Here is a 23,902-nt window from a genome sequence, read left to right as displayed (position 1 = left end):
TACTAGAAAAAGGTTGGAACTATAATTGCACAGCAACGTAATCCACTCAGAAAAAAACATATTTCTGAACTTTGCCAATTCCATTTCCACTTACAGTATCACAGATGCATTCCATTATTTTTCATTTGGGGGGAAATCTCTTTTCACATTGCTGGGGATTTGACATATAAATATTGCATTTGAATGACTTTAATATCCCCCTAATCAATGTCCAGTGATCTTTTGATGTCCTCAATTCAATATAGAAAGGGTCATCCGTGCTGCAGCTTTATAAACACAATCAAGGTAAATGATAACTCTCCACTGTGTCCAGAAATACAGCATATAATGAAGAGGAATGGGGAGTTTTGGGGGGGGAACTGTCATGTGTCATTGGGCGACTCTGAGCCCAAAGATTAATCATGAGAGAGGGACTCTGTGGCCAAGATGTAGTCACCCCTAATCGATAAAACCCACCGCTCTCTTTCACACACAGAAACGCACACACCCGCACACACACTCACTCTACATCAGCATTAAGTGGGGAGATGAATTGATGACATTTACAGACTTTTAACTATTGATCACCTCTTTTTTTTACTTCATAAAGCTGCCTTTCTTTGAGGAGTCAAGTTAACAAAATACAAAAGCTACTGCCTTTGCATTGCAGTCCATTTACAAAAGCATCAATTTCACTTTCAAGTCCCCTAATCAAATAGGGCAGAAAATCATCCATCTGAGGGAATACAATGCTTTCCCCCTTTCTGCTCTTCAATATTACTTATGTGCATCAGCATTTCAGAGGGGAGCAGTGATCCAAAAAACCCCACAGTAAATGACAAACTAAACCTTGAAACTATGTTCAAACCTATGCTAAAATAAGAGACACAGGGGATTTCTGTTAATATTCTGTGGGAGACCACAAATGGGACTTTTAACTTGGGTCTACAAGGAGGCCATAATGCAATAACATTGCATTAAAAGGGGGCTATTGGCGAAGCTCTCTGGTGCGGTGCTGTTTTCCTTGCATGAGCCCGGGGCTCTGTTTGCAGTCACTAATGGGCATCAGAAATTACAGGCGGTGGAATCGTGCCCCGCGGGGGGACTGGCCCCCTCGTCGAAGGGGAGCACTTAGACAGTGTCTGGAAGACTGCTGGAGGAAGAGGAGGAGGAGGAGGAGGAGGAGGGGCTGAGAGGGCTCAATGTCACGAGCAGGCCTCATAATTAAAGAAACCCTATTCCTTATCCACTGTTAAGTGAGCCTTGGCTAGGACCCCCCCCCCCCCACACACACACACCCACACACACACACACACACGCACACACACACACACACACACAGACCAGCACCACATCTCAAGGCTCTAGGGTGTCTAATGCGTGTCTCCCCCAGTGCTGGTGTGGGCTGATCATGGCACAGCGCCGCTCTGCTGGGCCTCTGAACAGGCAGCTCTCCCTGCCCATCTCTCTGCCCTCCTCTCTGCCCTCCTCTCTGCCCTCCTCTCTGCCCGTCTCTCTGCCCTCCTCTCTGACCTCCTCTCTGCCCGTCTCTCTGCCTGTCTCTCTGCCCTACTCTCTGCCTGTCTCTCTGCCCTCCTCTCTGCCCGTCTCTCTGCCCTCCTCTCTGACCTCCTCTCTGCCCGTCTCTCTGCCTGTCTCTCTGCCTGTCTCTCTGCCCGTCTCTCTGCCTGTCTCTCTGCCCTCCTCTCTGACCTCCTCTCTGCCCTCCTCTCTGCCCGTCTCTCTGCCTGTCTCTCTGCCTGTCTCTCTGCCCTCCTCTCTGACCTCCTCTCTGCCCTCCTCTCTGCCCGTCTCTCTGCCTGTCTCTCTGCCTGTCTCTCTGCCTGTCTCTCTGCCCTCCTCTCTGCCCTCCTCTCTGCCCGTCTCTCTGCCTGTCTCTCTGCCTGTCTCTCTGCCCGTCTCTCTGCCTGTCTCTCTGCCCTCCTCTCTGCCCGTCTCTCTGCCTGTCTCTCTGCCCTACTTTCTGCCTGTCTCTCTGCCCTCCTCTCTGCCTGTCTCTCTGCCTGTCTCTATGCCCGTCTCTCTGCCTGTCTCTCTGCCCGTCTCTCTGCCCGTCTCTCTGCCTGTCTCTCTGCCCTCCTCTCTGCCTGTCTCTCTGCCGATCTCTCTGCCCGTCTCTCTGACCGTCTCTCTGCCCTCCTCTCTGCCTGTCTCTCTGCCCATCTCTCTGCCTGTCTCTCTGACCGTCTCTCTGCCCTCCCTATGGGATAGAACACTGGCCAAGAGAAAGCGATCAGAACAGCCAGGCTCTGCATGCCTCTGAAGAGCCTCACACGGAGAACACCAGGTAGAACACAAATAGAACACACTGCTTACATCGCTCAGCAAAACAAAATCATTCTTTTAGACATGTTGCCCAATTAGTAATATATACCTCTGGGTAAAGTAAAGAGTGAAACAAACATTTCCCCATTAATCATTTGAATGATGACAAAATATGAGGCATTCAAAATTCAAAGTGAATATATTTCACAGTTTAATTCGCTAGCTTTTTTGCCTAATATGTCATTTGAAGTAAATATAAGTAGTAGAGCTTTCATGGTCAGATTGTTCTCCCTCATGTGTCTCATGGCTTAATAATTATTCATATGAAATGCAGTGCCATTGATGGGCAACAGTCTTATTTTCTGCTTCAGTCAACAGTGCACATTTGTATTTCTAAGTTGTGTTGCTCTGGTTACATAAGGCAATTTTCTGCCTACTTAAGAGCAGGGTCTCCTGTGCATTAATGAGGCCCCAAGGTGAGTCTGGGTAGTGTCTGAAACTCCTCGGGGGCTGCTGGGGACACCAACGCTACACGCACTGCCACCGCTCTCAGTGTCCCCATCATACATCCACACACAAGCAGGAAACTTTCAAAAACAAGATGACATGCTGAGGTTGTGCCGTGTAATAATCTGAAACATCTACTCAAATCTAAAATGTTCTTACTTTAATTTGCTAGTAGTGGTGTGAAAATATGCTTGATGTCTTATCACAATTTTCAATATCTTCTCAATATATCTTATTTCCAGTGCTTATTTCTGAGTGGTAAGGTACAGTGACTCTTGTTTCATTGACATGCAACCGATAAACTATTATCTTTGGGAAGCCTGGTTTGAATTTAACCTGTTGGGAGTGGAAGTGCGTCGTTGTAATTTTGATTTATCACGCGTATATGGATTTATTATGGGCTGTGTGGGTAAATGGAACAGACGTGCACCTGATCTGGAAAACCGATGACCCTACGTATGTGCGGGAGCCCTTTAATGCATGTTAATATTAATGGGGGCGACTGCCCACCACCAATCAGGGGACAAGATGCAGGCAAATTGGACAGTGTTGATTTTAACAGTGGTTGACACAGAAGCACGGCGGAAGACAGTGACACGGGTGTTTGAAGGGGCCTCAGCTGGAGACAAGACAAAAAAAAAAAGCAGTCAAGAAGGGTTGGAGACTGGGGCGGGGGGGAGGGGAGGGGAGAGGAGGGGAGAGGAGGGGAGAGATGGAGAGAGTGCAGACAGCCAGGGCCCCTGAAAGCCCCTCTGTGGTCAGCAGCCGCTGACCTTGGTGACGATGGGTTTTCACGAGAGGCCTCTAATGAGGGCTGATTGCCAGGGAACGGTGAGGGAGCCGGGGGGCGAGCAAGCGAAGGAGAGGAAGAAGACGACAAAGGAGAAGAGAAGAGGTAGAGAGACACAGAGAGAGAGAGAGAGCCCAGGAGGGAAGGATAGAGGAGGGAGAGTCTCGGGTAATTGCAGCACTTGTGGGTCTGGGGCCCGCGGTCCTGTGATGTCAGGGTGTGGCGGTTAGAGGAGAGAGACGTTTTGGTGGTAAATTGTGGAGCGCGGGGATGGGAGGCAGGGCTCCGAGCCGTAATCACCCCTCTGTGAGTGTGTGGGAGGGGGCACCGGACAGCCCCAGCTCTGACAAGGACGGAGGAGAGGACTGCCGGAAGTGGGGGGGGGGAGGGGGGATGGCGTCAGACAGACGGATGGACGGCAGTTAGTCTGGCGGGGGGGGCAGGAGACAGACACAGGATGTCTCTGCCTCCTCGAGGCCCCAGCCACACACTGGGCCAAGGTCACGGGGTCTGTTATAGAACACACTACAGACGTGAGACAGGACGGCACTGACTACTGTGACTAGGGAGATGGGGGCGGCACAGGACACCACACCACACAGGAGCTCATAGAGGGGGGCAACAAAGGTGCAGACAAAGAGAGAATGGATTTACCGGAGGAGAATACGGTATTTAACTGCTGAAATAGAAAAAGCACACGGATACATAGAGAAAGGATGTTGAAATTTAAATGTACACGTTAAAAATGGAAAATAAAAATATTGTACGATGACAGGGGTGTGTGTGTGGGGGGGGTGCATGTACTGTATGTGCAAGCATATCCGTGTGTTTTTGTGTGTGTGTGTGTGTGTGTGTGTGAGAGTATATATCTACAGTATGTGCAAGTGCTGTATGTGTATGTGTGGGCGGCCTCAGTGTGTCTCCGCAGGGTGGGGTGTGTGTTTGTGTGTGTGGGTGTGGGGGGTTGGTTGTCTTGGCGAGGGCCCGTGTTCCCAGACAGGAATCAGAGGGAGTTGATGGGCTCGGCCTAAGCCTTCCCACCGCCAAAGGGATCAGTATGTAGCGGCTCACCTTCCCTCTGCCTGGGCCGATGTAACCCACTGGAGTGGCAAATTACACCAGGCCTACAGCTGTAGCCCGACATTATGATTAATTTGATCAGTAATTTCTCCTGTTTCTCATGTTAATCGCTGCGACCATTCTGCTGTGGCAGGTCTTTCAGATCTAATTAAGATCAATTCCTGTGCAGCAGACTTGGCGAGCGCCTCCGCCCCCGTCAAATCCCCGAGCTCTCCGGGCGTGGAGAAAACCTGCGGCTCTAATCAATCAACTTCCACCGAATCCAGCGGGCTCCAGCAATCAGCCCATTAACACACTTAAGCAAATTTCATAATCTCCCCCGTCTATGTGTCGTCAGTAGTGAGTCTGTCGCCGCCACTGGCCCTCCCCTCTCTCTCCTGCTGTACTCTGCATAGCAGAGAGAGAGAGAGAGAGAGAGAGAGACCTCTCATTCTACTCTAACTTCAACCAGGAGGTTGAAAAAAATAACCAGAAGGCTATGCGTACACTGTAGCTCTTTCTCTCTATCACATTCTGTCACTATAACGTCTGATGTTATGATAGTGTATGATGTCGAGGAAACATTGTTTGCCACACATATCTCTAAACCCAATTAATAGTAGGGGTACTGATTCCTTTCAAGTTAAGCAAGAATATCAATCGGGGGAATTCATAGTGACATAATGACTGATTCTCAGCATCAAAATATGATCAAATATGGTCAAGAGGCCTCTAAGGAAGAATTTAATGTAAACCCAAATGTGTGTGTGAGAGAGAGTGTGTGCGTATATGTGTATTTTCATGTGTCTCTGAGAGTGCATTTATGCCTGTGTGTGTGTTTGTGTGTGTTTGTATGTGGCTGTGTATGTGTGTGTGTGTGTGTGTGTGAGAGGTTACCAAAGCCTCTCATTGGAAGCCTCTATGGATTAACCAAAGCGTCGCTCAGTGACTCTTAACTGAAAATCCAATCATTGACCCGGGTGGAGCCGTGTGGATTTGGTGGGGGGGGGGGGGGAAATCCTATTGCAGACTTGGGTGTGTGCCGAGGCTGGAGTATGGGGGGTCCCTCTCTCCCTACAGACCTGTCCTTGGGAAAAGAGACCCCCACTGGGTGACATGGCCACACCCTCAGACAACCCTGGCACTGACCCAGAGACGGACTAAACCTCTTACACCGATCCTCACACACACACACACACACACACACACACACACACACACACACACACACACACACACAGGCCTTAATCCTATTGGATGAGGCAATATCGTAACGATGTGGCCCCTTCGGCCTCCTTGAGGGAGTTCTGTTCTCAGTCACTGTGATCAGCACCGGGTACTACACCGGGAGTACACGCGGTACTCAGACCAGGGTAAGAACATCGTGGGACTGCGATGCACAAATAACTAAAAACACTCTATCCCACCCAACAGATCTGAGGCCTTCGTTATAGGCTCCGGTCCTGATGGTGTGGCTGTGTGTGGTGGCGGTGGCAGCGGGCGAGAGACGCCCTGCCCCGCCGCCCTGTCCGTCCGTCCGTCCGTCCGCCCGTCCACCCCGGGCACCGTCGTGACGGAGGCAGCAAGCTAGCCTGGCCTTTGGCGGCTATTAAAATCCGGAGGCTGTTTTTTTCCCCGCCGAGTTTCGGTAGGCTGTGACAGGGGCCTGGAGAGAGAGAGAGAGAGAGAGAGAGAGAGAGAGAGAGAGAGAGAGAGAGAGAGAGGGCCGGGCAAGGGGAAACAAATAGCCCGACTCGTCCCGGCCATAAAGCAGGGTGCAACAGCACAACCCAATAAGAAGCTGACGCTGACGAATGGGGCCGGGGAGAGGGAGGCGACCCCGGTCAGACTACGGCAGAAATGAAACCGCGGGGATATAAAATACGTTATTATCGTCACACGCTGACAGCCAGACGGACAGCAGGGCAGAGATGGATGGACAGACCGACAGACTAGAAAAGAAGAGGTTCGGGGAAGTAAGGGTAGATAAGATGGAGTGGCTGATTAGCCCTGATGAGCTCTTAAGACAGATATACTGGCCTGTATCTCAGACTGGGCTGGAAGGGGTCGTAGAGGTGGTGTGTCGCGGGAGCCTGGTCTGCTTCAGGTTTAATGCGCCTCAACACGTCCTGACCTTGTCAATGAGATGCACATTGTAATATTCCCATGCGGAGGCAGGGCTGATTCAAACGCCGTCTCCCGATTAAGATCGAATGCAGGCAGAGTGTAAGGAGGACACACTGGCTCTACTGTCTTCACAGCATAAGCATTGAGTTATCTCAAGGTTGACCTGTGTGTCTCTCTACATAATAGACGCTATCGACAGCGAGAGTACTCAAACGCCCTCGCCGTTTCCTACAGTCAAAACAAGGTTGAATAAGGTTGAGAAAGACTTGTCATGGAAAGGCGGAGAGCAGAAAGAGAAAGGGTGAGGAGAGAAAGATAGAGAGAGAGAGAGAAAGAGAGTAGAAAGTGAGTTGAGATGACATACTGTAAATGGGCTCACCTGCAGTGGCATGGGCGGGGTCACGGGCGAGGGCAGGCTGCGGGCCGGCGATTGGTTCTGCCTAAGGGGCGGAGACGGCGGCGGCTGGGCGGAGCCCGTCATGGAGGTGGAAGAGGAGGCGGACCCCGGAGAAGGGACGGAGGTGGAGGACTGCTGTTGGCTGGGAGAGGTCATGTGATGCTGGTTCTGGGAGTGGGTCTGTCCTAGGTGGTGCTGTTGCTGTTGGTGGTGGTGATGATGATGGTGATGATGATGTTGTTGTTGTTGTTGTTGTTGTTGTTGTTGTTGTTGTTGTTGTTGGTGTTGGTGTTGTTGTTGCTGGTGGTGGTGGTGCTGCATCTGCTGGAGCTGCTGCAGGTGCTGGAGCTGGGAGCTCAGAGATGAGGTAGCTGTCAGAGGAAGAGAGAGAGACACAGCGTCAGAGGCCTGACCTCAGCCACCGTCTAGCATCTCACAAAGTAAAGACAATTCTCATATCAAGTCTGGCGTAATGAGGGGCAAGTCTCACCTCAACAGTGTTCACGCCAAAGGCAAATCACAAGTCCCAAACTGTTAGAATTGTACAGAGACATATAAAAATGTGTGGTAGCACCTCCAGGTGTTACGGCGAGAGCTGGCGGCGACAGTCTCATTCGGGGGACAGCTGTCACACCTCAGTAAAGATAATGTATATGAAGAAATGTAGGATGCATAGGCAGAGGAGCAGGATTATGGTGTACTTGTAAATTGAACAGTGCCACACAAGGCCCTCCAGGATGCTAACCTCTACCGCCGAGTAAAATGAACAACCTGCCGTAGCCTGTTAGAGGACAAAGCTTTCATCGTCGACTGACATAATTGCTCTCTCTGGAGCCATGCCTCTCATTCTTGTTCAGAGAATGTCACAATCTTTGGTTTTAATAGCTTAAAACCTTACATGAAAGGCTATTCAACTTGACAGAAAATCTTAAGAAATCAATCCAAATCAATTAACTAATTGGATCCAATAATGGCATACCATTTACTAGCTCAATTCAAGATTTCAATGCTAATTCACTTTATGCTATTTTTACTGTCACCCACCCTGAAAGCCACTGGCACACTCTCCCACACACACATGCGCACACACACACACATACGCACATGCGCACACACACACATGCACACACACTCACACACACACACCCACACACACACACACACACACACACACACACACGCACACACACACACACACACACACACACACACACACACACACACACACACACACACACACACACAGTAATCCCAATAGACTACCTGGACTTTTTAAAAAGAAATCCCATTCATTCTTTCTGTAGCACAGTATGGGGCATTGCACAGGAACAGTTGAATTTGAAATTCATTCATTGGCTTTTATTTTCTTTCACAAAGCCATTCCCAGTGACTGTATAGACCTTAGATGCCTGCCATTCCTATCCTTATTATCACTCAGGGGCTGCACAAAGGTTGCCATACAAAACACAAAACACATTTCAAACTGAAGAAAAAAAACACATTATGAAGAGATCAATATCAGAAATCACATTTCCAACTGACCTTTACTGCTCCTTCAATAAAAGGAAGGACAAACTAATCGTAGACTCGGAAACAGACAGGGAGAGACGGAAAGTTGTCTATCCCTCTACAGTATATGGTGAATTTACATGAGTTCTTCCTTGAGTTTGAGTCTGAGCAAGTCATGTCAGGGATCAACCCAGCCAAAGATCAGGGATGGTATTCACAAAACATTTTAAGGCTAAAAGTTGGTCCTAACTCGCCGATTTAGGAGAAACTCCTAAAAATAATGACCGTGTCACTCATAATTTTAGGACTCCTACATTTTTGGGATAAGAGTATTTCAAGGGGTTTGAGAGCTAAAAATAGCTCCAGGAGAAGTCAGAGGCAGTCAAGGGGACTTGTATGATAACACAGGTGTGAAAGTAATATCTGCTGGGTGAATGACCATCGCCTGCCTAGGTGAAATTTGTGTTGTGTGGGCAGTGCTGGATGTGATGCACACAAATGGTTTGTAGTCCGTTTGGATTTGAGTAGGCAGCCATTGTTGTAAATGTGGTTCTCATGACTGATAATAGGTTACTGTATGTCACTTCATGAAGTTTTGATATGTTTTCATGCGAGAAAGTAAACCAGTAGATTCTAACAGTATCAAAATAATTCCATGTCTGCTGACGACATTGCATTGCTAGCTAGCCAGGCTACTACACAACTGAGAAAGCCAGCCAACTTGAGCTACCTAGGCTAATGCTTAGAGATGTGAGATTCCTATAAATATACAACTGCCAGGATAGCTTAATCTTGAAACTAAGATATTCACTAAAAATATATATTTTTACATGTGCAGATTTAGCAACTATATCAGTGAAAATTACCCCAGTAGGAACAAGTTAGTGCCCGCCATCTTGGCTCACTGCCATAGATTGCTGACCAGGGTCTGTTTGCCTCTTTTACTTTCCCCCTCTCCTGAGCACAATTGATGTGCAATGATAATTGGAAACCCATCAAAATCAATGAGGCCGCGAAATCGGAAAGTGGATGATGCAAGAATGTCGCTTCATGGACAGGACCGATGTGGTCAAATTTCAAGGCGCAATGTTATGACAAGGTAGTAGCCTATGTCCCAATTGGATGCGTACTGCATGCAAAGTAGGCCTACGTACTTTCTAGGGGAAGCTGTATTACATAGGCTACTGGTAGTAAAAAGTAGAAGTAGCCTATGCGATTCGGAATGCAGCTGAGTTAGATGCTTCAAATTATTATAAAATAGGATGGATGTCTATTTTATGCAGATTCCAGGTGAATGTCACGTGGTGCATCCAATCAGGAGTGGGTAAAAGTGAAAGAGGCAAACATACCCTGGTCAGCAATCTCCCTAGCCCTTTTCAGTCCTGTTGTCGCATGCTCGCTCATGCCAGACAACAGTCCTTTCCCGCTCCATTCACTTTGCCGTCAAAATAAATAGGTGTCGGCCTATTTAGGAGAGGCGCTCATATTTACAAGTGTCAAATAAACATGAAACTTCCCTTACCTAAGCAAAAGGGTCTATTTAAACAAATGCTGGGTTTTGAAGCCTCGGCGCTACCATTAAATAACTTATTTAGACGCGTTCTGTCCGAGTGAATTTATTTTTCCGAGGTAGTCCTTTTCTGTAGTGGTGGCGGTGCTTTGAAGATTCAAAGAGACCGCCACCACCACAGAAGAAGACTACCTCGGAAAAATAAATTTATTTTGACGGCGAAGTGAATGGAGCGGGAAAGGACTGTTGTCTGGCATGACTGTTGTCTGGTATGAGCGAGCAACAGGACTGAAAAGGGCTACAATCTCCCCAAATGTGGAAGTCAGGGCTTATTTTGATAAACTATTGAGAATCTACATCCTTGCTTTCTCACCTGAAATGACATTAAAACTTAATACAGTAGAATGGCATATTAACAATCCTACAGACACATTTGAGTCAACTGATAATGGAGGCATATGACAGGAAGTGAAACCAAGTGAAATGCCCACGAGCGATTCAATAGGCTGACCCAGCGCACACCTGATTAATCACTTAATCCAATCATATTGGACAGGAAATAAAGAAGCCAAGTGACTTTCAGGAAGTAGTGAAGCTGGTGCACAGAGCCTATCCTGGAGGCACGCAAAAGGAAGGGGGTTCGCAAAAGGGGGTTCCTACCTGTGGCAGCTGCTTTGTCGCTTGAATTCTGCAATCATGCCCTTATAACTGCAAATCATTCCAGCGCTTCTCGCAGTCATCGGTTGTGCACATCATTTATTTGAATGCATATTCCCATGCTTGTTTGGTTATGGAAGTTATTATAACTCCAAACGGCAATGATATCCTTTCATGCACAAATGTTCTTGCGTCCAGTATGGATTTCGTTTCGGTATTGTCACACAAGTCATTATCAGCCATGGTTATCATATTTAATCAGTGACACAGCCTACATTTTTATCTTTATTTGAATATGGCTGGCCTACATTTCCGCATTAAAATCATGGAGGGGCTCATCCCCTATCAGCCAATCGCTGTGGGCATTCCGAGTAGGGGAGACCGGGGTTGGTTGGCTACAGTGGTTGGTTGGCACACCCGTCTTTACTGGCCCCCTGAAGGTCACAGACATAAAAATGTGACATCTAAATGTTTGTCTTTTTGATCTGCACTAATCTCTTATGTTAAAACATCTGAAAGTCACTCACTTTTTCGGTGAGGGCTACATGTCAGTTTTTTTTGTATCAAAAGTAAAATAAAAAAAAGGTCTACGCACCAAAAGTGTTATAAAACTGTTTTGGATAGAGATATTAGAAATGTGTTACTTCCAGTTAATAGAGATAGGAATCAGCTACATTTTGATATACAATTTGAAAGTATGTGATGAGGGATGGTAACTGGGAAATATCATGTACAGTAATCACAAAGGTGGGGCCAAATGTGAATGGGGTTGGTTGGCACACTCATTTTGGGGTTGGTTGGCACATAGCCCCCCACCCCCATAATCAATAGAAAAGAATACATTTTAGGCCTAATTGAGAAATAGTTTATAGTTTAGTTTATTTGAGAAGGGAATACATTTTTAGGCCAAATTGAGGCATAGTTAATAGTTTCATTTATTTAAGAAGGGACAATGCATATCACTGAACAACAAGTGTAAAGCCAAGAGACTAATTTTCATCTGTGGTCCCTGGCCAAGATGTTTAGGCATCCTAAAATGACAGAATAGAAGTTGATGATATATTTAATGTTAAATGTTCCAATGTTCTGATCTAAAACTGAAATATGTTTCAATCAAATGTTCAAATTGTTTGTGGTTGCTCAATCGGCTATAGCACTTTATACATTTTAATATGATTATATCTTTTTCTTATGTTTTAAAATATATTGTAACATGCAACTGTTCTTTAAAGTTAATTATTTCATTTTCTTGCATGAATTAAATATTACATTTGTTTCTACTTGTTGCTTAATTCATTAATTTTAACATTGTGCCAACCAACCCCATAATGTGTGCCAACCAACTCCGTGTTGGGGCTGGTTGGCACAAGTGCGCAACATGACTTAAATCATAAATCACTTAATTTTTGAAAATAATTGTGGGCATTAAATATGTTTAGTAATAGCTGGGACCTAAACCTTTCATTTGATGCTGGTTAGAATGTTCTCACATAAATTATGCCAGAGTATTACGGCAGAGAGCGAAAAGTGTGTCAACCAACCCTGGTCTCCCCTAAGCTTGTTCATGAGATGCAACGTCATCCATAGCAACAACGTAAACCCCGCCCTTACTCTTAAGAATTATCTTAATTCCTTAGTATACGTTTGTCTAACAGCAGCTTTGAGAATAAGATTTAAGAGGGGACTCTTAGATAGACACTTTTAGTGCGATTCAGGAGTACTCCTAGTGGTAAGATAAAGTGCTTTGTGAGTACCGGTCCTGATCATGCTGTATTCACAGGGTTCTCTGTCAGCCCACACAGTCCGGGACTGGTTCTGCAGCTCTCTAGAAGATGGTTAGTCTGTATTCAAGCATACAATCTCCGAAAAACAATATAACATGCAGATGTAACATTAATCACTAGAGGACTCAATTATGCGTCACTCAAAATATACAAAATAATTATGTGTTTCCACCCAGAGCACCAATAAAGCCTTTTTGTCCATACCACATGAGGATAACTTGATTTGGCATGGGTTGTTTCTCTGGAAGTAAAATAGAAAGTACTCAAAAAAAGTCTCAGACCACTGCAGTAAAAGAATAAGCAAACACATCACAAGAAGACTTGTGATGTGCACTGATAATGCAACAGAGCATTTGCGAGTAGCTTGGTAGACAAGCTTGTATACATACAGAATCAATGTGCTTCAATAATTAAACCACGCACTGTTCTATACTGTATGAATAAAACATCTGGGTAGATGTGTCTTTGATTAATCTGGTCGCTATGGGTGCTGGACAGGAGCATGCCAACATTTGATCCACCCCCCCTCTCCTCACTCCTAAGTAGCAGAAGAATAGCAGTGAAGAAAGACAGTATCTCTTGGCCAGTAAACAGCCCACTTTTACATTTCTGCTCCCTCCTGCTGACACATTGACACCTCTCTCACACCCCACCATGAATTATATATCATCTGCGCTCGCGAGAAGGCAGGAGTCCAATCCTCACTTGAAAATGTTGGGGCAAGTTGTCTCGCTAGCCTTGACAGGGCCAGCGCCTCTCTCTCTCCCCCTCCCTTGCAAGTCCGACCACAAGCAAACGACGGGCCGCTGTTAAAGATGGTGAAGAACGTGGAGAATGAAAGAAAAGGAGTGAGACTGAGAGAGAGAGAGAGAGAGAGGGAGTGAGAGAGAGATAAAAAAAGAGATTTCTGTCAAAAAATTATCGAAACCAGGGAAAGATCAAAGGCAACTGGAGAATTTCCTCCAGCGCCAGTGGTGAGGCCACGGAGAAGGAGGCACAACAACATCATATGAAAAGAATAGAAAAAAAAAAAAAAAAACAAACAGAGGGAATATGGAAGAAGCCCCATGTGGCCTTATTATAAGGGCTTCGCTGCAGGTAACTATCTTCTTTAACAGCGGTGCTTTATAAACTCTGTCATCTTGTTAAGACTGTCAGCACCGCTGACCCCCCTCCCCTCTAGCTGGGCACCGGGCCGTACGAGGCACCGGTCTCAGCCTCTCGGCTGTCTGATTGCTGTGGTTGAGCACAAAATCCAGCAGGCCCGACTCGGCTAATTGTTTGCGCTCCATCCCGGAGAGGACAGAGGGGGACTGGCGGGATGAGAGAGGAGGAGGAGGAAGGCTCAGAGAAGATGGAGACGGGGCAAAAAGGGGTTGCTGGATCCTGTGGTGGCTCATTATAGCGCAGCGACTTCCCTGACTGCATATATGCTGGATGTGATACCTGGTACCGTGCGACGGTAGAGTAAACATGTCCACTTAGCCCTCCTGCTCAGGGGGTAGCCTGCAGGAGCAGCACCCCCACACCCCCTGGTCTGACTAGCCACCCAGCCAGCCTGTCGTATCGTCATCATCACAGGGACGAAAAAGGTGGGGGCTGAAGTTAACCAAAGGCCCTGGGTGAGAGGCAAATCAAATCGAGAGATGTTAAAATGCAGTATGTCAACTCTGGATCGTTACACAACAGCAATGTTTGCTGTTTAATTGTGATTACTTTGGAGCTGAATTCATGGTAATTGTTTGCTGTCCATAGCTGCGGGCTGTGGTTGAACCCCCTTGCAGCCCCCCCCGCCCCCCCCCCACCATATTGTATTTTGTATGTCTTATGTATTATTTGTTGTTTTTATTGTTTTGTATTACTGTTTATTGTCCAGCTATGTCAAAAAAGGAAAAATACAAATATTAAATATGTACAGAAAAAAGTTACACAACAGCTGCAGTACAGCACCACTGCTACAACCTCTGTAGTCTATAGACTAGAAGAAGGTGGTAGGGTTCGGTGAGCCCCTGGTACTACAGTGATGTTCTCTGTACTGAGGTGACTGAGTCGTAAGACCTGTTTGTGTTTGGATGATCAGGCCATTGCGGTATCTACTCTCCTCCCTTCTCCCCACCCTCCCCCATCTCGCCCTCGCCATCTCACCACAGCGCCAGAGTAGAAATCAACTGTCGCCTTTGACTGTCACAGCCCTGACTCATTGTGAAGTACGAAGCGAGACTGATTGTCAGAGGTCGAAAGGCTAGGTCAAGGCCGGTTCATTCGTCTGACAAAATGCTATTTTTGGTTCCTGTGAGGAAGAAACAGTGTGTGTGTGTGTGTGTGTGTGGCTGAGGAGTGGGGCAGAGAGAAGCAGCCACCTCTCTCATTACCCCTCCCCATCTCCCTGCTTCCTGCCAACCCCCCCCCCCCCCCCCCCCATTATAGTAGTTTCCTCCCTGGGCCTGATTTCAGCTGCTTGTTTTCTCTTTCCAAACACAGCTCAGCCCTGTGCTTGGTGTGTGTGTGTGTGTGTGTGTGTGTAAATGCAATGTGCAGCTGTTAATGTCATTTACATTACATTTACATTTTCATATCATTTCATTCAGACATTTTTGTCCGGCGTCTTACAAGAAGTACAATTGCAGTCATCGTCAGTAAAGTCCTCAATAAGAACAAGAGCAGCCAGTAGTCACGGTGCTAAAGGAAGGGGACATAACAATACCTATCTGTCTAATTAGGCTATAACGTTTGTGAAAAAGGATGGGGAAAAATATACAGTATAGACCTACTATATATATATATGTATATACATGTATATACATATACATACATATACTGCGTACACCCAGAATATACCATATATATAGTTTAGAATTTTGGTCATAGGGCCTCATTTACAACAGCCATTATGTTGTTGATTGATTTAGATCATTTTCATCACTTCCATGCTTCCCCTCGTTTGGGCGTTCATGTCTTGCTAATGCTAGCGCAATGCAATGGTACAGGATAGCATCCACTACCAAACTCATTAAACACTCCACAGTGCACCCAAAGCAAATAAAATATAAGGACAGTCTGTTGGGAGTTAATTTGAATGTTTATACAATCATTTTGTAAGTCAAACGATCATTGAATCCTTTACTCCGGGACCTATTTTCTCTGTGGAAGTAGGAAGGTGGAGCGATACTTAATATTACCTAGTAGGTAAGTAAAGGATACATGATAGTTTGACTTCAAAAATGATTTTATTTGCTTTGGGTGCACTGTGGAGTGTTTAAGTGAGTTTGGTAGTGGATGCTAGCCTGTACCATTGCATTGCTCTAGCATTAGCAAGACATGAACACCCAAATGAGGGGCAGCATGAAAGCAGATGAAAATGATCTCAATCAATCAACAAATGGCTAAATTGTAATTGAAGCCCTTCAGTATGTAAAAAATTCCAGATTATCCCTTTAATCTCGGCTCAAGGGTTTGTCGACTGGTGTCACGGTCACAGGCTTGAGAGAGTCAGGTAGCTGGCTCTCTCTTCTGGATTAGTAACAAAGGACAATTCGACAATAGGTCGGGTGTAATTTACTACCAAATTGGGTGAAAATGGGATGGATAAATAAATAAATAACATACAGTATGTAACTGTACTGGCAGATTAATGTTTTTTATCCACTGTGGGTGCTGTAAAGGAAGTCACTGATGGCTTGATGATGAGAAGTAAAAGGTAATACAATTTCCACTCTGTCTCCATCCACGCTCCTATACTGTTCACCTCTGTGAAGGCCAGTCCAAGGCCATCATGAAAAGAGGTAGTAAGGCAATACAGCGGCACATGGTCTACCTTTTCAGGCATTCTCAACCTACACACTTGTACACTGTATGGACATTGTAAGACACACACATGAAGATAACGTTGAAAATGTTGAGTTGAATGTAAAGGTACAGAAAGAAGGGTGCAACATGCCTCAATAATCTACATTTCATAGATCAATGCCCCACCACCAGTATACAATATATTTAAATCTTGAAGCTGTGTACTGTACATTGGTATTACATTCATATGAAGGCCACACATCATGCTTCCATACATTTTACTGTGAAGAGCTGCAGTTCATTTGTGAAGCCACACGGGCCCCACTCAGGTGTACCATTCGGGTACATTTCAGGTGTACCTGATTTACAGGTACACCTGTAATTTAATGTATTTAATATAATTATTAAATTAAGTCCCAATCAGAGAACTGTAGTTTCAGATTAGTAAATGAAGGCCCAGTCAGAGGAGTGAAGGGAAGAAAAGAAGAGAAGATAAAAGGGGAGAGGAGGGAAAAAGAGAGGAGAGGAGAGGAGAAGAGAGGAGAGGAGAAATCCTATTAATGCTCCACCTCACGTCTCACTATGGGAGTTAGTTTATACTCCACTGTCTCAATTGCTTGTTAAATGAGGCACAGTGATAATTACTCCACTGGATGGTGGGGTTAGTCTCTGGCTGCTGGTTAATTAAGATTGTGGCCAATTGGCAGCCTTTTGTCTCTGGGAATTAGGAGTAAGCACAGCTCAGACCGACACACAGGACAAGAATAGTCTTCTTCTCCCTAACCTTCATACTTTGTGAATTGCTCTTGAGACAACTTTTATTTCAGCATCCTGTATAACACTATAGACAACAACCTTCACACAGTGAATTACAGAGGTCACAAAACACATTTCGATGTCATAGGTCAGGGGTTTGCTCACAAGCCAAATTCTGTGAATAGTTGAGAGTATCAAGATTCACACTCCTTGGCGAGGCTTAGACTAAACTGTGGGAAATAGTTGAAGAATAAACACAGCAAAACAAACCAGGGAGGAAAGAACCCACTTTGTGAAAGCATCACCCACAATCGCTAGACAATGTGTTTCAGTCTTGCTTCAGAAGGGCTTACAGAGGACAGAAATGCAGGCAGTTGAGATTTGAGATGAGTCGGCCACGGCCTTTAAGGCAGTAAAATGCATGGCTTGTATAGGGATCCAGAGATAATGCCTTCACTTTGTGATTCAGGGCAATATCAAGCTGTGTTGTGGGGAGGGATATGAGATGGTCTCCAAGGAGACAGCAGAGGAAGAAGAGGAGAATCCCACTGTAGTTAAAAAGGCATCGCACTTTTGGCGTCACTGATGACTTCCAAGTGAGGGCACTGAGGAGATGAGTCTACCAGAGATAAAGAGTAAATCATGAGTCCTTTTATGCCACTAAACTTGTCCATCAAACAGTCTGTTTAGTATTATTCCATGCATTATAATAATCTGATGGCAAAAGAGCTGCAGGTGTAGAACTGTGCATCCCGATATCACGGCTAAACGTAGAATAGACAAGTAGAGGCACTTGTTGAAACGGTTCAGTTTCACGTTTTAGCCATGCTTAAATGTAGAATACACAAGTATGTCAAAATGGGAAATAGCAGCAGAAATCAGAGTTTTGATTGGTTGTTCTCAGAGCTTTGTGGTTGGTTGTTCACATTGGAACACAAACAAGTGATAGAGGGGTATACATTTGCGAGCGCAAACACTAGCTAGTGAAACTATCAAACAACAATAAGGTTTTACAAGCAACTAGCAAACAACACTAGGGGAGAGCCGGGACGAAAGTAACGGAGGACGAAAGTAACATGCGCATTTTCTCTAAAACTACGGCAACCTCGAAGACGTGGTTACGTTTGTACATGCATATACCAGTGCCTTAGCTTCATACAAAATTTCGGCACCAACCGAGTTTGTTTGGTGGAGTTATAGCAGGAAAACGTTTTTAAGCGCCATAAGTAAAAAAGTGGTCCCCTAAGTATTTTTCGATTGTAGAATTGTGTTTACTTGTTTAAGTTTGTAAACATATGTAGTTTTCTTAAGACATCTAGTGACTAAATGATAGCATAGGTTTTAAGTTTCATGCGATGAAGTCTTGGAGACTAGCCAGGGATAAGTGACGGGAGAGCGGAGAGGGGCGGAAGTAATAGTAGCCTGCGGGACGAAAGTAACAATAGCTATTTCGCTCCGTGATATTTGACAGTGACTTACAATGCATTTATTTTGTTACATTTACAGAATATGCCGAGAATTAGGGTGAGGTAGACCAGGAGAGGGTTATTCTTCCAAGAAACCTGCAGACAGGCAGCATAGGAGGTCATAGCTGGGCAGCTGTCTGTGCGCTGTATGGATTTAGAATTTATAGCATTTATTTAATCTATACAAACATTATATGGTGTATAATAATATATGTGTTGTGTGTAATAGTATATGTATTGATAGTAAAGAGACTTACAATCCTGAAATACAGAGATACAAGGACCCTTCGTTTGCTGTTACTTCCGCCCCACTGTTGTGTTACTTTGGTCCCGCTCCATAGGGACGAAAGTAACATTCCACTCGGTACGTTCCCAGCCTATTTATGTTAAACTCATATATCCTAGAACGGAAATTACAGTCAATAATAGTGAAGGACGTGTGCAAGTTGTGTGTCACAAAACATGGAATCTCTACCTCTATTAATTTCGAAGTAAATTGGATCAAACGAAAAAGTGTTACTTTCGTCCCGGCTCTCCCCTACTAGCTAGCCAACTAGCTCACACTATTACTGTCATTATTAGCTAGAGTTAGTTACTGTTCTTATACTGTAGCTACTGTTTGCATTATCTATCAATAGCTAGCTCGTATTCTAATGCTAGCTAATGTTACTAGCTAGCTAGCTAGCCAACGCTAGCTAACGTAACTTAGGGGAATTGCTCAATGCTCACTGCCTGAGCGCCTCCATGCATGCGTGGTATGTGGACAAATGGCACATAGAAATGCATTGTTTTTCAAAATGGGCATATTCTACGCTCGAGCGTGGCTCAAACGTAGCATAGACAGGTTTAACAAGGTGGACCAACTTGTCTATTGTACGTTTAGCCGTGACTGAACTGTGACATACTCCTTGCCTTCCCACTATCTATGATATTAGACACTTAATACGGGTTTCTCTCTCCCCTCTCAGTTGAAGAGAAGAATCTCACTCTGAGTAGTCTCGCGATACAAACATTGGAGATCTCCGTCTGGAGACATGCTGTGCTCAAAATTGTTCACTCGTTCACTCACTCCCTATTCCCTATGTAGTGTTCCCCATATAGTGAACTACATAGGGGACGATTAAATGGTTTTCGTCCCCTATGTAGCGTTGATTGACAGGTGGATGTTGTGAGATTATTGGCCTAAAATCTAAGGGACCTGTTGTCGTAATTGCACGTGACCTACCGTTTTGCAGGAAGTAAGAAATTATATACTTTGATATAAGATTACAACAAAAGTAGAATTTTGTAATTTTTTGGGGCATAAATCGTTGAATAGGTGAACACTATGACCGATTATGTGAACCAAAATGGGACAAAATGCTTTTTTCATTTCTGTGAGACTTTAACGTTAGCTGTCGGTGGCTAAAGCAGTTAGCTAACATTACAACGATGATTCCTGTAATTATTTTGATGCTGTTGGTTCAACTTCTGTTTCTCAGGCATAAATTGAGGCGAACTCACACTCGCATTAGCAGCAAAACAGCTACAGGAATCATCGTAACATTAGCTTACTGCTTTAACCACCGATAGTTGCCGTCTTCTTCTTCATGTCTTCTCCTTCGGTAAAACTTGACAGCGTTGCATTGTGGTATACGGGAGAAATTGTAGGGTACATCTTCTGTTCACTAGAAATCAACGTGAATTGTGGGTATTTTGTAGTGGACTACTGTATATGGTGAATGACCGTTGAGAATTCGAACACAACAAAAAAATGGCGGACGAACTATATACAGTAGTGCACTATATAGGGAATAGGGAACAGTTTCGAACACAGCGGAGACATCTTCATTGAAAATCGTGGAAACGCTGTATAGTAACCATCCGTAATAAGCGTTAATTAACAGATAATAAGGACCCTATAAGTCCTCATAAGATGCTTATAAGACATTATTATGTGTTAATAAGACTATATTAATGTTTAATAATAACATAATAAACACACTTATTGATAGATTATAAGCATTAGTAAATAAGTAATAAGGACCTTATAAATCCTTCTAACATGCTTATAAGACATTATTATGCGTAAATAAGACTACAAGTGTTTAATAATAGCATAATAAACACGTTTATTGTTAGATTATAAGACATTTATAAGCACTTATAAGAAGCTTGTTAACTGTTTATAGACTGCTATTATGCACTTATTATGCATTTATTAGCAGTTAATTATGCACTTATTATGCAATTTTGCAGTAGTGGATCTAAAGCGAGACAATGCATTATTAAGGTTAATAAATCCTTTATTATGCACTTATTAACAGTATGTTTCACGCAGCTCCCCCAAAAGAGCTGTTTTTGTGTTTCACCACTAAAATATTGCTTTATTATGTAATGTTTTATTCACATTGTATCAACCTTGACCATATGTAGTGCTCATTCCAGATAGGGGAGCTGCGTGAAACATACTGTTAATAAGTGCATAATAAAGGATTTATTAACCCCATTAATCTCTCACATTGTTTCCACCTACTTTTAACAATGAAATCTGGAGGAATGTCCTCAATCTCTAGTTGCGTGCAACATTGACTGGCTCATGAGTCATACTCTTACGGGTCTACCTTGCTGGGGCAAAATTGGTCAAATCAGAATCATTATCATAATATTGATCTCCTGGAAAGATCATTTCATGATTTCTCTCAAGAGGAAATAATCAGTTGATTATCAGACAAGACATGCTTTACTGATATCCTAGGCCTTTCCTTATGCTTCCCCTTTATTAAAAAGAGTTTGCTCATTTTTCTAGTCGAAGAGCCCCCAGACTCTCAGTCTCAGATAGAGGTCACGTTGCACTATACTGTAACATTACTATACTGCACTATACTGTAACATCACTATACTGCATTATATTGTACTATACTGTACTCAACTGTAACATTGCTATATTGCACTATACTGTAACATTACTATACTGCACTATAATGTACTATACTGTAACATTACTATACTGCACTATACTGTAACATTACTATACTGCACTATACTGTAACATTACTATACTGCATTATATTGTACTATACTGTACTAAACTGTAACATTGCTATATTGCACTATACTCTAACATTACTATACTGCACTATAATGTAACATTACTAATACTGTACTATACTGTAACATTACTATACTGTTCTATACTGTAACATTACTATACTGCACTGTACAGGACTATAGTGTACAATACTGTAACATTACAACACTGCACTGTACTGTACTATACTGTATTGTAAGTGTTTTTGAGCTATAATCGTATCAAACTGTTTGTGTCACTGCACACGGTCACCATATGATTTTATCGTTTAGAGTCCAGTAGCCAGATCCATAGCCCGGTGCGCCCCTCTGCCCCCCAGGAGCCCACTAGGCCGGCAGGGCTGGCCGGGTTATAACAGACCGTTCACCGTCCCATCATGTGTCGTCAGAGCCAGGCAGAGGCCACGAGTAAAAGCCTCATGCAAAATTTATGTTCATGCGGCTGTTTCAGTGGGTGGAAAAATCAATATTGTGGGCCTGATGCACGGAGATGACTGAGTGCTCTCCGACTGACAGTAAAAGCTGGAGAAGATTGAAGGGTTACATTTACTGCCGCTAGGTACGGAGCAGGGTAGAGCTCCCTTAATAGTTTGATCATCTTAGATTAGAATTTCATGGGGGATTATTTTGATAACAATTGTGTGTGTGTGTGAGTGTGTGTCTGTGTGTGTGTGTGTATGGGGAGGGGGTTTAAAGAAATTATGCCAAGTTGAAAAAAATGAGTTAATTTCACTTTCCTGGCAGCAACATTAAGGGGGTTATTAAGGCTTGCCTTGTCGTCCTTGCTCACTCACCCCCACAGATGTGATGCTGCTGTAATGAAAAGACAATGTGAGGATGAGTAGGACATCACAGGCCCTTTGTTGTAAGCTGCTGCGCTTACATACTGTATGCATTTGAAAGAACGCCCATATACACACAGTGCATTTGTGGGGGGAATGTGAGATTAGAGTGGGAGAGAGAGAGAGAGAGAGAGAGAGAGAGAGAGAGAGAGAGAGAGAGAGAGAAAATGATTGGGATAAACAATGGGATTTGCTCCCCATTCTTCTCCCTCCATCTTCAGTCTTTAATTATTCCCTTTGGTTGTCTGTGGGAGCGTGTAAGCACTTTCTCGCAGCACAACATGCCCAGCAGCACTACACTGTCTGCCTTAGTGATGGGGAGACATCTGAGTGACACTGAGCCTCTTGTGATTATTAATGCTCTTTAATACAACACAGAGAAAGATACTGTGATTGTGGGGGAGAAAAACCGATTTCAGAATGCACGATGAAATATGCCTCTCAAAAATATGATGCATACTGTACAATGGAAGTCAGAGGCAGCATTGCCGCTGTGATAAAATATATTCCCACATAAAGCATCTCTGATACAGAGGCTGATCCTCTGCTAATACAACATTATCTACTTGATAAACCATGCAAACAACCCGCCTGTATTTCTTAGCGCAGCGTTTCATATAACCCCAGCTGTTCCTGAAGGGGATTCTTTGTGTCGGTTTAGTAGTTTCGTCCTGAATCGCATATGAGATATTTGAGAGGCCAGAACGATGTATGATGAATGAAGTAGCATGCTACTTATACGCTTATCGTGCTCACTGACTAGCAACAGGTTCAGCAAAGGGCAGCGGCAGTAAATGAAATCCCCCCCCCCAACTATATATCACCAAAAGAAATGTATGCACCCGAAACTTACAAGCCTTTCACAGATGCAGGACAAGGTGCTTGATGGGGAAGGGGGGGGGGGGGGGGATGTGTGAGGGGTGAAGAGCCAGTAAGGGGGGGGAGGTGGCGGATTTGTTGAATCAGTTCTATTTTCATATTGGCTGATCTGTGTCTTTTAACCATTTCACTGCAGCCGGAAAATGAAAGGAGCCGAGGTAATTTCACAGTGAGGGCTCGCTGAACAAACCCCCATGGTCCGGGGAGAAAGGTGCTAAGTCTACTTTGTCACTGTGAATTACAGCAATGTAATTCATGAAGCATGGGCCCCGTGAACGAGAGAGAAAGAAATAGAGGGGGGGGTGTTTGTGAGACAGAGAGAGACAGAGATAGAGTAGGCTGTGTGTGTGTGTGTGTGTGTGTGTGTGTGTGTGTGTGTGTGTGTGTGTGTGTGTGTGTGTGTGTGTGTGTGTGTGTGAGAGAGAGAGAGAGAGAGAGAGAGAGAGAGAGAATGTGTGTATGTGTGTGTGTGTGTGCGCACGTGTGTGTCTGTGTGTGT

The 23,902-nt window shown here is 44.5% G+C and overlaps 1 protein-coding gene across 1 annotated transcript in view; it reads right to left on the bottom strand.

Annotated features, from left to right (window-relative positions):
- pou6f2 (POU class 6 homeobox 2) overlaps positions 1–23,902 on the bottom strand; it is a gene marked incomplete at both ends in the record, with an annotated part of 78,559 nt that overhangs the window by 23,611 nt on the left and 31,046 nt on the right. The window contains one exon of the mRNA XM_084456888.1: positions 7,128–7,516. Coding sequence (XP_084313014.1) covers positions 7,128–7,516 — 389 coding nt within the window. The remainder of the gene's footprint in view (positions 1–7,127; positions 7,517–23,902) is intronic.

Source organism: Borostomias antarcticus (assembly GCF_949987555.1).
Source record: "Borostomias antarcticus genome assembly, chromosome: 2".
NCBI classification, from domain to species: Eukaryota; Metazoa; Chordata; class Actinopteri; order Stomiiformes; family Stomiidae; genus Borostomias; species Borostomias antarcticus.
Note: the sequence above shows the minus strand (reverse complement) of the source record. Positions and strands in the feature narration are given on the sequence as shown.